General features: G+C 49.6%; 1 protein-coding gene across 1 annotated transcript in view; it reads left to right on the plus strand.

Annotated features, from left to right (window-relative positions):
* The window catches only part of LOC105511288 (zinc finger protein 282), a 19404-nt gene that overhangs the window by 621 nt on the left and 1681 nt on the right, over positions 1–17102 (plus strand). Inside the window, exons 2-6 of the mRNA XM_011941424.1 lie at positions 2285–2704; positions 10781–10907; positions 11451–11570; positions 14580–14699; positions 16683–16796. Of these exons, the coding sequence (XP_011796814.1) occupies positions 2285–2704; positions 10781–10907; positions 11451–11570; positions 14580–14699; positions 16683–16796 (901 nt within the window). The remainder of the gene's footprint in view (positions 1–2284; positions 2705–10780; positions 10908–11450; positions 11571–14579; positions 14700–16682; positions 16797–17102) is intronic.

Here is a 17102-nt window from a genome sequence, read left to right on the forward strand (position 1 = left end):
CGGCCCTTTCCGGGACCTGGCGGAGCTCTGACCCCGTGGCTGAGCCCCGGCTCGGGGCTCCCTTTGCGCCCGGCCGGCGGAGGGCTTCGAGGGCAGTGCTTCCGCCCGGCCGCAGGAGTGAATGCCTCGTTCGTGTTTACACGGTGGCCAATCTGACGGAGAGATTTTTAAAATGTTTGATTACCACCTTTCACCAAGTGTAATGAGTAATTCGCTCTCCCCCTGCACCAGCTGTGATCCAGGGAAGGGGCCATGGAGAGGTGACTTTGGGATCTTTCCTGCGGTTGACAAACTTGGCCGCATGTTGGAATGGCCTGGGCAGCTTTTAAGACTCCCGAACCGTTGCCTGGTCGCAGAGCTCAGGGTCTTTGCCGGGTGAGAGTAGCACCAGGCATTTCTTCAGGCTTCATCGATGATCTCCGTGGGCAGAACCAGTACTCCAGAATTGGGTATAAAACCAGGCGAGGTGGATCTCAGAGAGGCCTGAGAGCTTCCCCAGGGAAGAGTCTCTGGGCCGACCCTGGGGCTGGGCTCCTCAGGGGCGCCTCTGCTCACCACAGGGTGAGCAGAGCCGGGTGCTAAGGACAGAGCCAGGAGCTGCTGTGCTGTGTTTGATCATTTTCAGAGTTAGGGCTTCAAACCTGAGAAAACTAAACTGGGCCCCGGGACTTTCTTAACTTCTACTACGGACTCTGTCCCCTTCTGTGGGCTAGGGCAGAGTGGAGCCTCCGTGATGTAGGAATGGGTGCTTTTGATGGAAATACCAGCACCTCTTACTCAGCAGGGCCTGGCAATCCTAGGGCCCTGCTCTCCACTCTGCCCTGTCCCAGAGCAGGTCTCAGGAAGCTGGGGCTGCTCTGAGTCAGAGAGGGGAGCTGGTCTGCCCGGATCACCCCAAGCAGCAGGCCTCGCCTTTTCCTAGCCTGAGGGCCTCCTTCAGCAGCCATCAGGAGGACAGAAAATGACACCGCCTCCTGTCCCAGGTGTGAAGGAGAGTCAGCTGCCAGCCCATGCGGTCCAGTGAGCCCTGAGTCTGACACCAGGTCCCAGACGACCAGTGAACTGTCACCAGCCGCAACCGGCCCCCCTTAGCCACAGGTCTCAGCTTTCAACTCTACCAATTAGTCTACCCTTCTGGGGTGAGGGCTCGGTGCTGGAAAATAAAAGGGGGAGTCCCCAGGCCATGGGGCACCCCTTCCCCAGGAAGCAAGGAGGGGTCCTGGAGGAGTTTTTCTTTCTCTTGGTCCTCTTGGGTGTGAGGGACATCCCCTCTTCACCTTTAATGAGTGACCTTTTTTGGTGAACCTATTTTCAGTTTGGAAAATATTTAGGAAACAATAGTTGTATATGGAGGGGGGAAGCTGCCTTTCTGCCCTAGCGGTCTTTCCCTTGACCGCAGCCCTGGTAGGAATGTGGTGGGTTTTTTTGTTGTTTGTTTGTTTGTTCCGAGACGGAGTCTTGCTCAGTCGCCCAGGCTGCAGTGCAGTGGCACCATCTCGGCTCACTGCAACCTCCGCTTCCCAGGTTCAAGCGATTCTCCTGCCTCAGCCTCCCGAGTAGCTGGGATTACAGGAGCCCACCACCACGCCCAGCTAATTTTTGTGTTTTTAGTAGAGACAGGGTTTCGCTGTGTTGGCCAGGCTGGTCTTGAACTCCTGACCTCAAGTGCGCTGCCTGCCTTGGCCTCCCAAAGTGCTGGGAAGGTGTGAGCCACTACGCCTGGCCAGGAATGTGTTTTTTGTTACCTGCAGCACCTAGAGCTGCCCCAGCTGGCAGTGCAGGGAGGCGCTGCGGAGTGACCAGCTGCCTCCTTGTGCTTCGGTTTCATCATTAAGGCAGAGATCATCATTCTTGCCCTAACCTGCTGAGAGATTGCTGGGAAGATTAGCGTCAGATAACCTACATCAAAGTTCTTGGAAACACAACACTAGGCAAATACGAAGTTTGTCATTAAGCCTAGCTCTTGAAGAAATCAGTTGGTCCATTCAGAGGAAGTGGCCTGTGACATTTTAGGCAGGGGTCACAGCCTTAACTTGCTAAGGGTCAATGTGGGTGAACTAGTGACCAGCCTGACTCACCTAGGCAGGAGATGGGAGAGTGGTAAGTTGGGTGGGTGGGTGGGTGGGTATCTATTGCTGGGAGCATTAGTGTATCCTGAATTACGTGGGGTTGGCAGAAGAAAGACAACATGTAGCATTTGATTAGTTGACCCGTGTTCCCAGCTGACTTCCCCTGCTCACACAAGGTCTCATCCTGGGTTGTCGCTTTCTCCCTCCGCATACAGGCTCAAGAATGGGACATGGATGCCCGGCGGCCAATGCCTTTTCAGTTCCCACCCTTTCCAGATAGGGCACCTGTCTTCCCCGACCGCATGATGCGAGAGCCCCAGTTGCCCACAGCAGAGATCTCACTCTGGACTGTGGTGGCTGCCATTCAGGCTGTGGAGAGGAAGGTGGATGCCCAGGCCAGCCAGCTGCTGAACCTGGAGGGGCGCACAGGGACAGCCGAGAAGAAGCTGGCCGACTGCGAAAAGACGGCCGTGGAATTTGGGAACCACATGGAGAGCAAGTGGGCTGTGCTGGGAACCCTGCTGCAGGAGTACGGGCTGCTGCAGAGGCGGCTGGAGAACTTGGAGAACCTGCTGCGCAACAGGAACTTCTGGGTGCTGCGGCTGCCCCCGGGCAGCAAGGGGGAGGCCCCCAAGGTATGTGGCGGTCCCGGGCAGGGGTGGAGGTGAGGAACAGCACAGGTGAATAAAATCCTTGGTTTCATTTTGTCAGCCCTTCTCATAAACTTCTCTGGCTCCCTGTTTTCCAATTTCAGTGTTCTTAAAGCCTGTTTCCACTGAAACAACCTGGTCTTGAACGTTCTACCCTAGCAAGGCTTACTCCATTCATTCCCCATAGTCTGCATTTCTGTCTGGGAGTCTTTGCTCTCGCTGTCCCTGGACTCCTCTGAGTTGTCTGATTGCAAGTTCCTGCAGCTCTTCACTCCTGGGTTTTCCTGCTTGACACCTACCAACGACCATGTGCCATTGGCTGCCTTGGTATATGCTCACCAGAATGTGGCTGGAATTGCGCCTCAAACCAGGCTGCCTGGAATTGCTTTCAAGTCATGGTCACTGACCTCAGGGGGGCCCTTCTTAAAGTTCAGAACACATACTCTGTCTCTTATTCCATTCCCTCTCCTGCTTTCCTCCCGGATCCTCAACACTGCTTTTCCTTTCACTGAGAGAACAGTCACTCAGAAGAGGCGTCCACATGCAGCCAGCTTGTTCTTCCGTCTGCTGCTCGGTGGCCACAGCCTCTGCTTTCTCTTGTTCCTGTGGCTTGACGTCCCCTGCCCACCCAGGAGGTCACCCCAGCGTCTCTCTCTTTTCTCTGAGTCATCAGCTCTCCCCTCTCTGCTGGGCTGTTCCCACCAGCATGTGACTGTTGTGTCCTGCTATCCATCTTTTACAGAAAACTTCCCTGGGCCCTGCATCTACCTGCATTGGTGCCTCATTTCTCCACTCCTCTTTAGAGCAGAATCCCTTGAAAGAGTTGTCTATGCTTGTTATCTCCAATTCTTTCTTCCCCATTTTCTCTCCTTCCCTCTCTTTTCCACTTCTCTTTATTATAGAATATTCAAATAAAAATAGATAGAATAGTATAATGGGTCCCTATGTACCCAACTTCCAGCTTCATTAGCTGCCAACTCTTGGCCAGTCTTGTTTCCCCTAAATCCCTGCCCACTTCTCCACTCGCATCTTATTTTGAAGCAAAACCCAGACATCAATCATTTCCTTTGCAAATATGTCAGTATTAGCTCAAAAAGTAAGGACTCTTTTTTTTTTAAGTGATAACCTCAATGTTATTACCACCACCACCATAGTAAAAGCTTCAGCCTAGATCACTATCTAGTCAGTGATTAGATTTTCAGTTGTTTCAATTAAAAAAATTTTTTTTTAGTTTGAATTAGGATTCAAGTAATGTCCACACATTATGTTTGAGATGTCTCTTAAGTCTTTTTTAATCTGCAGGCATCTCTTCCATCTATTATTTTTCCTTTCAGTTTATCTGGCAGGAATTGGACCATCTGTCCTGTTTTGCATCTCACTGTCTGGATTCCACTGATTGCATCCCCCGTGGTCTCATTTCACATGTTCCTCTATTCTCAGTATTCCAGTTGATTGGTAACTGGATCTTTCTGGAACGCACTCTGATCAGGCTTTTGCACACTAGTGATGTCCGTGGTATTACAGCCAGTGGTCGCTTCTCAGTCTTCATCCTCCCTGCCCCGTCAGCAGCATTGTGTGTAGGTGACCAGTCTCTCCTTGAAACCCCTTGCTGTGGCTTCTGGGACACCTCTCTCTGTTGATTCTTTTCCTAACTCACCAGCTGCTCTGTCTCACTGTTTGCCAATTTTGCCTCCTTTGGCCAGCTTTCAAATGCATGGAGTGGGCCAGACCTCTGTCTTGGCCTTTTGCTCTTTATTCACTCTCCTCCCTCATGACTGCATCCCGTCTGACAGTCTTTATTGTTTATTTATTTATGTTTGAGACACATAAATAAATAAATGAGTCCTACTCTGTCACCCAGACTGGAGTGCAGTGGCATGATCTCGGCTCACTGCAACCTCCGCCTCCGGGGTTCAAGTGATTCTCCTGCCTCAGCCTCCCTAGTAGGTGGGATTACAGGCACCTGCCACCATGCTGGGCTAATTTTTTGTATTTTTAGTGGAGATGGGGTTTCACCATGTTGGCCAGGCTGGTCTTGAACTCCTGACCTCAGGTGATCCACCCGCCTCGGCCTCCCAAAGTGCTGAGATTACAGGCGTGAGCCACCGCGCCCAGCTAGTTTCACAGGATTAAAAGCAATCTGTATGCTGTCACCTCCCAAACAGATGCTTTCTCTCCCCTGTCCCCTTTCTTTCTATATGTTGCCCAGCTTTCTTTCTGGAATGCCAGATTCACATTCCTACCTATTAATTCATTTGGATGTCAGTAAATCTTAGATTTAACATGTCCAAAGTGAACTGCGGGCCATCTGCCTGGGACCTGTTCTACCTGCAGTTGTCCTCATCTCCATTGGTGACGGATGGTTCCATCCTTTCAAGTGCTCAGGCCACTTGGAGTCATACTTGTCTCCTCTCTTTCTCACACCCTGCTTCCAATCTATTAGTAAGTACCCTGAGTTTTCTTCAGAATATATCCGCAACCTGGCCACTCCTCACCACTCCACTCCCATCGCCATCGTCTGGTCCCAGGCACCATGGTCTTTCATCTGATTTTTGCCATGGCCTCCTGGTGGGTCTCATTGTCTTCATCCTTGTCCCTTTAACCCATATAGTCTATCTTAACACAGCAGCCAGAGTGATCCTTTGAAAATGTGAAGCAGTCACATCACACCTCTGCTTAAACCTCCCAAATGGCCGGACACGGTTTTGGCTCATGCCCGTAATCCCAGCACTTTGGAAGGCCAAGGCAGGTGGCTCATGTGAGGTCAGGAGTTCAAGACCAGCCCAGCCAACATGATGAAACCCCATCTCTACTAAAAAATACAAAAATTTGCTGGGCATGGTGGCAGGCGCCTGTAATTTCAGCTACTCAGGAGGCTGAGGCAGAAGAATTGTTTGAACCTGGGAGGCAGAGGCTGCAATGAGCTGAGATCTTACCACTGCACTCCAGCCTGGGTGACAAAGTAAGAATCTGTCTCAAAAAAACCAAAAATCACCTCTCAAATGGCTTCCCATCTGATTAGAATAAAAGCCCATGTCTGTTTATGGCCCACGCTCTCTTTCCCTGCCTCTCTGACCTTTCCATCCACTCCCTCGTGCCCGCTCCCATCTGTGCTGTTCTGCCAGCACACCACGCGCACCCCCGGCTCAAGGACTCTCCGCTGAGAAGCTCCTGCCCTGAATATCTGCATGGCTGTCCTCGCCTCCTCTTCCATCAGGGTCTGCTCAGGTGCTACTTCATCAGCGGGCCCTTCCACAACCATCCTGTATAAAAGAACTACGTCCCCTCAGCACGCTCTTCTCTCTGCCCTTACTCGAATTTTCTCCAAAGCACTTTTGCCATTGACGTCTTAAATATTTAAGATCTTCTTCTTCTTCTTCTTCTTCTTCTTTTTTTTTGAGACAGAGTCTTTGCTCTGTCACCCAGGCTAGAGTGCAGTGGCACAGTCTTGGCTCATTGCAACTTCTGCCTCCTGGGTTCAAGCGATTCTCCTGCCTCAGTCTCCCAAGTAGCTGGGATTACAGGCACGTGCCACCAGACCTGGCTAATTTTTGTATTTTTTAGTAGAGACAGGGTTTCCCCATGTTGTCCAGGCTGGTTTCAAACCCCTGACCTCAAGTGATCCATCCTCCTCAGCCTCCCAAAGTGCTGGGATTACAGGCGTGAACCACTGCACCTGGCCTTAAGATATCATTATTAAGTATAATCCTTTTTTTGTCTTCTTGGTTGGTTTTCCCCAACCAGAGTGTAAATTCTGCTCGGTTGCCTGCTGTATCCCTGTGCCTGGAATGGTACCTGGCTTAGGCCGGTATGCAAAAATGTTTGTGGAGTGCCTCTCTCCAGCTGGAGATCTAACAGCTTCCTGGCAGGGACCAGGTCTTGTATGTCTCCGTGTCTGCTGAGGCAACCAACCCGGTGACTTTGCCAGAGGAGTTGTTTGACGTTACTCATTGAGGCTTCACAGAACTGAGTTGTAATAGTGGCTCTGGTTCCTCTGCAAAACCTTTCCTGGCACTGCAGCCACAGAGGCTGGTTTTTAGTATGGTTTTGCATACGTCGCTTGTCTAGCACAATCAGCATCTACGTACACACTACCTTTTTCTTTTGTCTGCACTGTGTGTCTCAGCGCATGTCCTTGTGTGGCGCTGTGATGTGTTCTGTGCGTTGGATTAGGCATTAGAGTAGACTTGACTTGACAAGGGCTCTTACAGAATAATGAAATGGTTTTGGGGTCTGGAATTAAAGGACTTGCGTTTAAATCCTGACTTCGCCATATACTGGTTTTGCTTTTTGTTTTTCTGGTACGGTCTCACATTGTCATCCAGGCTGGAGTACAGTTATACAATCATAGTTCATGTAACTTTGAACTCCTGGGCTCAAGCAATCCTTCTACCTCAGTCTCTCAATTAATTAGGACTCCAGGCACATGCCATCACACCCAGTTAAGTTTTTTATTTATTTTTATTCTTTGTAGTGACAGGGTCTTGCTATGTTGCTGAGGCTGGTCTTGAACTTCTGGGCTCAAGCTGTCTTCCTGCCTCAGCTTCCCAAAATGTTGGGATTATAGGCTTGAGCCACTGCATGAGGCCTGCTTGTACTGATTTTCCTATCATTGGTCAAAAGTGTTTTTTGTTGTTTCTGAGCCTCCTCAATTCCTCTTTTGAAGGAAGTGAAATATAAACAATTCAGTAAATTCCCAGCTGGTTTCTCTGAGTTTCAGGGTTATTGTCAATAAAATGAAGATGATAATATGCTTACTTCATGGAGTTGTGAGGATTAATTAACTTTATTTGTGGGACAACACTATGTAGATTGTTGTGTTAGTTACCTGTTGCTGTATAACAGATTACCCCGAAACATAGCAGCCCAGCCTAAAAAAATAATTATTTATCATCTCACCATTTCTGTGGGTCAGGAACTGGGGAGCAGCGTAGGTGAGTGGTTCTGGCTCAGAGTCCCATGAGGTTACGGTCAAGCTGTTCAATGGGGCAGCAGTTATCCGAAGGTTTGACTGGGGCTGAAGGGCCTGATTCCAGCGTGGCTCACTCACTCAGCTGTTCCGGGGGAGGCACCTGGTATTGGGGGAGGAAGGAAAAAGTAAAGAAGACATGTGCCAGATGGACGGGAGGCAACATAGTTACAAGAACCAAGCAGGATAAAATTCTAGAAAGACCATCTGACCTTTCAAAGAGGTCAAAAATGTTGAGAATTTCAACAGAAGGTCGCTGATGATCTTCCAGAGTGTGGTTTCAGAGAAGGGAGGGTACAGAGGCAGAGTCTAAGGGGGTGAAGAATGCATAGATGGTGAAGAGGAAAAAACAGAATGTGTCTCTTGGGAAGTTCCCAGTGAATGGAAAGGGCAGAGTGACCTGAGCAAGCAGTGTTTTGCGGGAAGGTTTTTCTGAGGTTGGAATGACCCTGAAGGGACAGAGCCAGTGGAGAGGGAGAAACTGATGATGTCGATGAGAAGGATTATTTGGATTAAGCTTCACAGGCAGGAGGTGGAGGAAGAGGTGAAGGGCACATGCTGGTGGCCTTGGATTGGCAAGGAGAGGGGCAAGGAAGGAGCCTGCCGGCGCCTACCTGAGATCAAAGACAGACAGATGTGGGAGGTCACTTAAAGGTCTGGGAGAATGAAATGTTTGAAACAAGCCTCCCGGGGAACATAGCAAGGTGTCAGCAAGAGACAAACAAGAAGCTTCTGAAGCAGCCATGAGACAGCAGTATGAATTGGTGGTGGCTGTCTTCTGTGGAGTTCTAGTAACAGAGAATTAAAATGAAGAAAGGGGATGATCGCACCTGTAATCCCAACACTTCCAGAGGCCAAGGCAGGCAGATTATGAGGTCAGGAGATTGAGACCATCCTGGTTAACATGGTGAAACCCCGTCTCTACTAAAATACAAAAAAAAAAAAAAAATTAGGCTGGTGTGGTGGTGCGTGCCTGTAGTCTCAGCTACTGGGGAGGCTGAGGCAGGGGAATCGCTTGAAACTGGGAGGTGGAGTTTACAGTGAGCTAAGATCGTGCCACTGCACTCCAGCCTGGAGACCAAGCGAGACTCTGTCTCAAAAAATAAATAAATAAATAAGTAGAAATAAAAAAATAAAACGAAGAAGCCGGGTGCAGTGGCTCACGCTTGTAATCCCAGCATTTTGAAAGGCTGAGACAGGCAGATCACAAGCTCAGGAGTTCGAGACCAGCCTGGCCAATATGGTGAAACCCCGTCTCTACTAAAAATACAAAAATTAGCCGGGCGTGGTGGCAAGCGCCTATAATCCCAGCTACTCGGGAGGCTGAGACAGGAGAATCACTTGAGCTCGGGAAGCAGAGGTTGCAGTGAGCTGGTATCATGTCATTGCACTCCAGTCTGGGTGACAGTAAGACTCCTTCTCAATAAATAAATACATATCAAATGAAGAAAGGGATCTGTATTAATTTTCCCAGGTTGGGGCTTTTCCTGCATCTGGTGGAAGGTCCAGGAATTAAAGGTTCTAGTTCTGATTGTAAAGATGGACAGTGAGTTGTCAGTCCGTAGGGATGGAGCATGGCACTGAGGTGTAGACATCACAGCTACACGTGGCATTCTCAGAGTTACAAGGGCTGACATTTCTAACTTACATAAAGGTGCTGCCCAGTCACCATGCTGAGTAGCGGTAGCTGTGCTCTTGACTTTGATGTCTTTTTTTTTTTGAGACGGAGTCTCGCTCTGTCGCCCAGGCTGGAGTGCAGTGGCCGGATCGCAGCTCACTACAAGCTCCGCCTCCCGGGTTTACGCCATTCTCCTGCCTCAACCTCCCGAGTAGCTGGGACTACAGGCGCCCGCCACCTCGCCCGGCTAGTTTTTTGTATTTTTTAGTAGAGACGGGGTTTCACCGTGTTAGCCAGGATGGTCTTGATCTCCTGACCTCGTGATCCGCCCGTCTCGGCCTCCCAAAGTGCTGGGATTACAGGCTTGAGCCACCGCGCCCGGCCAGTTTTTTGTATTTTTTTAGTAGAGACGGGGTTTCACCGTGTTAGCCAGGATGGTCTTGATCTCCTGACCTCGTGATCCACCCATCTCGGCCTCCCAAAGTGCTGGGATTACAGGCTTGAGCCACCGCGCCTGTCCTGGTGTCTTTTTCTAACTCACCCCAAGGTGCCATACAGGCCAGTTTTGGCCCTGTAAATGAAATACATAGATGAATGGACTGTAATCATGGGATAGGGGAGGATTGAGGAGTTAGATTTCAGACTGAAAGGCTGGTTCAGTCGGAATGTGAAAGTGGTAAGAGGGAAGGCTGTGTGTCCAGAGAAGGAAGTTCAGTTATCAAAGTCATGGAAGTGAAACGATTTTGGACAATTCGGTCCAAGTTGAGGTCGTGCTGATGAGTGGCCGAAGTGAGTGACTGCAAACTGAAATCAGCTTTCTGTAACAGATCCGAACACACTTGTCATCAGTCTGACAAGTGACTGACACCACGTGATGACTCGGGCTGCAGTGGAGCTTCCTGGTATTGGCACCCACTGTGCAGCACACTCAAGTATTTATTGATTCCCTACTGGATGCTCCTTGAATGATCAAGATAGAGCAGTGAACGAAGTGGACCAAGGTTCTGAACCTTAGCACAGGCCTCAGATTTTACATGCTTTGCTGACAAAGAGGTAACTGTGTACACAGAGGTGACCCGACCTGAAATACAGGTTTGGTAACCAGGTTTTATTCTACTTGGCTCACGGATACCCACTCTGAGAACCTGCCACCCCTCTGTCACCCTGAATATCAAAAGAAGCATATTGACTGCTCTTTACCCTCAGGTATCCAGTTGACCTAAAAGTGAAATAACAATGGATGTGGCTAAATGCTATTTCTAAAAAGGCAGGGTTGACCATCTGTGTTATTGAAAGCATGAGAAGGTCCGGGACAGAGAGGACTGACTCTACTGAGATGGACTTTGGGGACTGGGGAACCACAGAGAGCAAAGGCCGGGCTTTGGTGGGGAGTGGGTCCTGTGGCCCGCAGGAGAAGGGGAGGTGGTGGGGAGGAGCAGGCAGGAGGCACTAGATTAACTGCTTGTTGGCTCAGGTTCCAGTGACTTTTGTCGACATTGCTGTGTACTTCTCCGAGGACGAGTGGAAGAACTTGGACGAATGGCAGAAGGAGCTTTATAACAACCTTGTAAAGGAGAACTACAAAACCCTCATGTCCCTGGGTAAGGACGCCTTCTCTGCTCTTTGGTGAGCCATCTCTGCAGAGGGTTGTGAAATGCTTATTCGTCCACGTTAGCACCGCCTAGGCAGGTTGTTTCATGTTTTTATGTAATGGAAACTCAGAAAACCATTTGCTTATAATGCTAGTAAAATAGAACAGTTTACAATAGGATAAAAATTTAAAACCCAATAACAGGGCCCATTACCATAGAACTCAACGTTACAACACTACCACGTTGGATTACAGTAAAACAGCACCATTTGCACCTCACCACGCCCCACCTCCCAGCAGTCCAGGGTGAGCCATAGCTGGTCTCATGTTGGCTTTCAGAGGCCAGCTCTTCCTACAGTAGAAATTTGAGAATCTATCGACTCGTTTTCAAGGTTCTTCATAAGAGATTACCTGCCTAACTTGCATGACTGCTGCCAAAGCGGGACACCCAGGTGGAGAGGGGGAGATGGGGTAGCAGAGAGTTCTCCTGTCCCCTTGCTGGATGTGTTGGTCAACTTCACTCAGTCTTTCCCTCCCTCCTCCTCACTTCCAGACGCCGAGGGCCCAGTCCCCAAGCCAGATGCTCCGGCCCAGCCTGAGCCCAGGGAAGAGCCTTGTGTGTGGGAGCAGCGCCACCCTGAAGAGAGAGAAATCTCAATGGATCCCGATGCAGGTGATGGCAGCAGAAGAGTGCAGGGTCCAGGGAAGGGCAAGAGAGGACAGCCGGCGGCCCGCACCACTGTGTATGCACCATGGGGCGAGGCTCTTGGGTGGCTGCCAGGGGCCAGTTCGGCCACAGTTGAAATTTGGTGGTCACTTGCAGGAAGAGATCTCAGGACTCAGAATAGCACCCTGGATATTTGTCGTTTGGTTTGTTAAAGCCGCATAGCTCTGGACTCACAGGTAAGCTGGGTGGAGAGACGAGGAAGGGCTTAGGCTTACGCTACCGCCCGGGCCTGACGTGGAACTACAGAGAGAGGCCCCAGGCCCGGGCTCAGAGAGGCTGACAGAGGAGGGAAAAAGGAGTCTGCGGCACATGCGGGGTATTGCCCCGGCCCGGCCCGTCGCTTACTGCTCAGCCTAATGTGCAGCGTCATCACCTCATTCTTCGGCCAACACCCGCGGCTTACCTGCAGGCTTGCCCTGCAAGGCACTTGACTCACTCAAGAAGGAATCTTAAGCCTGAGGAAATCGGGCCTGTTGAACACATCGCACTTGATGAGCTCTTGCTGGGGTGGAAGGCCCAGGGTTCTAGGCCTACTTCTGCCTTGGAAATCCTTCCTCAGGGCCAGCTTTCCTGAGCATTGTTGGACTAGGTGAAATCTGGTGCTCAAACTGTGTTCTCTACGTCCACGTTAGCACCGCCTAGTTTTTGCCGGTCTGGACCCTCTGTCCTCTCTTGTTTTTTTGTTTTTTGTTTTTTGTTTCTTTGAGACGGAGTCTCACTCTGTGGGTCAGGCTAGAATGCAGTGGTGCAATCTCAGCTCACTGCAACCTCAGCCTGCTGAGTAGCTGGGACTACAGGCATACGCCACCATGCCCAGCTAATTTTTGTATTTTTAGTAGAGATGGGGTTTCGCCATGTTGGCCAGGCTGGTCTTGAACTCCTCACCTCAAGTGATCCACTCGCCTCAGCCTCCCAAAATGCTAGGATTACAGGCGTGAGCCACCGCACCCGGCCGTGTCCTCCCTTGTTTTTAAGTGGAGAACGTTTTCCTGAAACACCTTAGAAGGCAGCTGTCAAGGCCACTCTCTCCCCTCCTCCCATTCCCAATCTTTCCTTTTTATTGAGATGTGATTTACAGACCATAAAATTTGCTGTTTTAAAGACTGCAAAGGCCGGGCGCGGTGGCTCAAGCCTGTAATCCCAGCACTTTGGGAGGCCGAGACGGGCGGATCACGAGGTCAGGAGATCGAGACCATCCTGGCTAACACGGTGAAACCCCGTCTCTACTAAAAATACAAAAAACTATCTGGGCGAGGTGGCGGGCGCCTGTAGTCCCAGCTACTCCAGAGGCTGAGGCAGGAGAATGGTGTAAACCCGGAAGGCGGAGCTTACAGTGAGCTGCGATCCGGCCACTGCACTCCAGCCTGGGAGACAGAGCCAGACTCCGTCTCAAAAAAAAAAAAAAAAAAAAAAAGACTGCAATTCAGTGGCTCACAAAGTCATGCAACCAAAATCATTATCGAATTCCAGAACATTTCTATCATAAGAAACCCTGCACCTGGCAGGGCACAGTGGCTCACACCTGTAATCCTAGCACTTTGGGAGGCCAAGGCGGGTGGATTAGCTGAGGTCAGGAGTTCAAGACCATCCAGGCCAACAAAGAGAAACCCCGTCCCTACTAAAAAATACAAAAAATTAGCCGAGTGCAGTGGCGTGCACCTGTAATTCCAGCTACTCGGGAGGCTGAGGCAAGAGAATCACTGGAACCTCACACCCACAAGCAGTCCCTCCCTGCTCCCTTTTACCCCCAGCCCCTGGGAACCACTAATCGACTGTCCGTGTCTATGGATTTGCCTGTCCTGGACATTTCCTCTAAATGACTCCTTCTCTGTCTTCATCAAGCACTGCAGAAGTTTGAGGTCAGCAGTGGTAGTAATAGCACCTCGTCTTAGGAGGTAGCTTCTTACATTTGAAGCACTGTAATCTCAACAGTTTCAGGTGGTTATCAAACCACCACTGAGCTTGAGGTAGAACAGGGATCACTGTGTCCCTTTTGTAGATGAAAAGGGTAGACCGGAACCCAGAGAGGCTAAATGACTCATCCGCTGAGTTGGTGCAGAGTTGAAGCCAGGATCCCAGTCTTCAGGTTCTTCGTCTTCTCTCTTTCCTGGTGCCTGAGCCTCCTCTTGCACAGGGGGCGCCATCAGAAGAAAAGGCCCTGTTTGTTTCATGCTGGGCTTCTATATAGAGGCCATGTCATTGTCTTTGATGCACAGCGAGTCCTCACTTAATGTCACTGATAGGGTCTCAGAAACTGTGGCTTTAAAATGACATATAACACAACCAAGTTTTCTTTCTCATCAATGTTGTAACTAAACACCATGGGAGGAAGTGACGTTATTCGAGGATGTACTATGTGTCATTTCACTTGAACTCACTGTTTCCAAGAACCTGTTGATGACAGTGAGACTGACTGTATAAGGAGGTTGTGCACTATCTGTCCAACAATAGAGCTTAGTTGTGCCTTTTTGCCCAGCCTGGCTTCTTACAAATCATATATATACACGTGTGTGTGCATCTGGCCTCAGCCTGGCCAGCTCTTTCTGATTGGGGTGACAAACAAGGACTAATGACTCCCACAGAGAGGTCCAACTTGTGGCCCAGTCCTGATTAGGACCCAGCCAGTTATGTAGCTCTAGGGTATTTCTGAATTCTCTCTTCAGCCTCACCACCCCTCATTTTGCTGCTTGCCTAGCCCTTTTTCTTGAATGTTGACTCCCTCTCTGCTCCTGAGACCTTCTGCTCCTCAGGGTCCCCCATGGCTCCGACAGGAACCCAAGACCCCTGTCTTCTCCCCTGGCAAGTGCTGTCAGCCATGCTTCTGAGCCCAGAATGTCCCAGTGACCAGCACGTAGAAAAAAACACACAAAGCAATGTCATTCTCTGTTCCCAGGAGCAGAGCTCCTGGTGCCTGTGGAAAAAAAGACACAAAGCAATGTGATTCTCTGTCCCCAGGAGCAGAGCCCCTGGTGCCTGCGCAGGATGCGTCTTCCCAGGTGAAGCGTGAGGACGCCCTGTGTGTCCGGGGCCAGCGGGGCCTGGAGGAAAGAGCCATCCCCACGGAATCCATTACCGGTGAGTGAGCCAAGCAGCCGTCCATACCAGAGAGGGGAGGGGAGAGGGTTAGCATGGTCTGCCAGCCCCCAGAGGTAGCTGTCGCGTGTGCCAGGTCAGAGGGCTGAGCTCGAAATAGGAGGGCTGTGCATCCAGGGCTGGGCTGAGCCAGGATTCCTCCAGGGGACACAGACGTGGCAAACAGCATTGACAATTTGCTGGTACACCTGGGCTCAGCGTGTTCTATTTCCTCTCTTCCTCATATTATCTGTTTTTAACTATTCCATCTTCCCCTTTAGAAACAATATCCTGGCAGAAGTACTAAGTGTAAGGCTTCATGGGTGGGGGAACAGGCAGGTCAGGAAGACCTGTTGTTCCCTGACCAGGAAGGCCTTTCATTGTTTTAAACAAGTGTTTATGGGCTGCTGCCTCTGTGCCAGGCACCCACATACCTGCGGTCCTGTAAGGGACCTCTTCTTAGCTGGCATTGCAGCTGGACTCTGTCGCAGGTGAGAACTCTGTTAGAGCAGATGTATGTATCAATCAGAGTTCTCCAGAGAAGCAGGACCCGTAAGGGTGTGTGTGTAAAAGAGAGATTTATTTTATTTTAAGGAATTGGCTTGTGATTGTGGAGGCTGGCAAGTCCAAAATTTACAGGGCAGGCCAGCAGGTTAGAGACCCAAGGAAGCGCTGATGTGGCTGCTCGAGCCTGCAGGCATAATTGCCTCTTCCTTGGGGGAGGTCTGTGTTTTTCCTTAGGCCTTCAACTGGTTGATGAGGCCCACCCACATCACAGAGGGCAGTCTGCTTGACTCAAGTCTGCTGACTTACATGTTCAAATCTCCTCTAAAAAAATACCTTCATAGAAACAGCTAAATAATGTTTGACCAAATATCTGGGTACCGTGACCAAGCCAAGTTGACACATAAAATCAACAATCATGAGACATATTAACATACTGTAGCCCTTTACTTATTCACAGGTTAGAGCTCCACAAACCTCATCCCCCCTTAGTCAGAGCCTCACACCCATAGGTAAGTGCTCACAGTGTCTGGGTAGAGGAAAGCCTGTTCACTTGTCATCAGGCATGGCCCTTGAAAGCATCACAGTATTAGGATCTTTAAGGAGATCTTTAAGAGATAAGAAGGCAATAAGGCTAAATTAGGTTTGAGACTCTGTAGAAGAAAGAAAATATAGGGTCTTTTTCTTACATCTTAGAAAAATCCCATTCAACAGCTTTAAAGGCTTCTCGTAACATTACTTTATACCCTATATATATATACCACTATAATCTGTCAATATATAATTTAAAAAAAAAAAGGCTTTCTGGAAGTTGTCATCTTTCCAGAGGAAATACCGCTTTCCATGGTGGTCTCAGCACCAGAATAGGAACCTTATTCTTTTTTAAAAAATTTTTTAATTTTTTTTTGTTGTTGTTGTAGAGACAGAGTCTTGCTCTGTCGCCCAGGCTGGAGTGCAGTGGCGCGATCTCAGCTCACTGCAAGCTCCGCCTCCTGGGTTCACGCCATTCTCCTGCCTGAGCCTCCCGAGTAGCTGGGACTACAGGTGCCCGCCACCACGCCCGGCTAATTTTTTGTATTTTTAGTAGAGACGGGATTTCACTGTGTTAGCCAGGATGGTCTCAATCTCCTGACCCCGTGATCCACCTGCCTCGGCCTCCCAAAGTGCTGGGACTAAAGGCGTCAGCCACCGCGCCCAGCAATAGGAACCTTGTTCTAAGGAGATTTAAGTTCCTGCAGCACAGAAAGACTCTTTCTTAGAGACTGTAATGTCACTCCCCTACAGCATCCTCTTATTTGCAGCAAAAGCTCTGTTAACTGGGGCCAAGTTGACTTCAACCTTTAGTTAATGAGACTTATGTAATTGTACCTGATGTTTAGGGGAAAGAGATAATTGCATGAAATCAGAGATTTACTCAAAACACAAACTTGCAGTCAATTTCTCATCTTCTAACACCTTTGCCGCTCTTGTTCCCGAGAGTAGACTCCCCAATTTCTGCCCAGGACCTCTTGTCCCGGATTAAACAGGAGGAGCATCAATGCGTGTGGGATCAGCAGGATTTGGCAGACAGAGATATTCCCACGGATCCCAATTCAGGTGAGAACAAGGCCAGAATGAATATTGAGGGCAACCAGTGCTTTTCCAAAGGAATCATTAAATTAATAATTTATTATGTCTATGTAACTGATACTAAAATTACTTCAGCACTGATTTTTTGTTTTTTGAGATGGAGTCTTGCTCTGTTGTTCAGGCTGGAGTGCAGTGATGTGATCTCAGCTCACTGCAACCTCTTGTTTCCTGGGTTTAAGCAATTCTCCTGCCTCAGCCTCCTGAGTAGCTGAGATTACAGGCATGTGCCACCACACCCGGCTCATTTTTTGTATTTTTAGTAGAGATGGGGTT

The sequence above is a fragment of the Colobus angolensis genome, unplaced genomic scaffold (genome assembly GCF_000951035.1).
Source record: "Colobus angolensis palliatus isolate OR3802 unplaced genomic scaffold, Cang.pa_1.0 Scaffold2, whole genome shotgun sequence".
NCBI classification, from domain to species: domain Eukaryota; kingdom Metazoa; phylum Chordata; class Mammalia; order Primates; family Cercopithecidae; genus Colobus; species Colobus angolensis.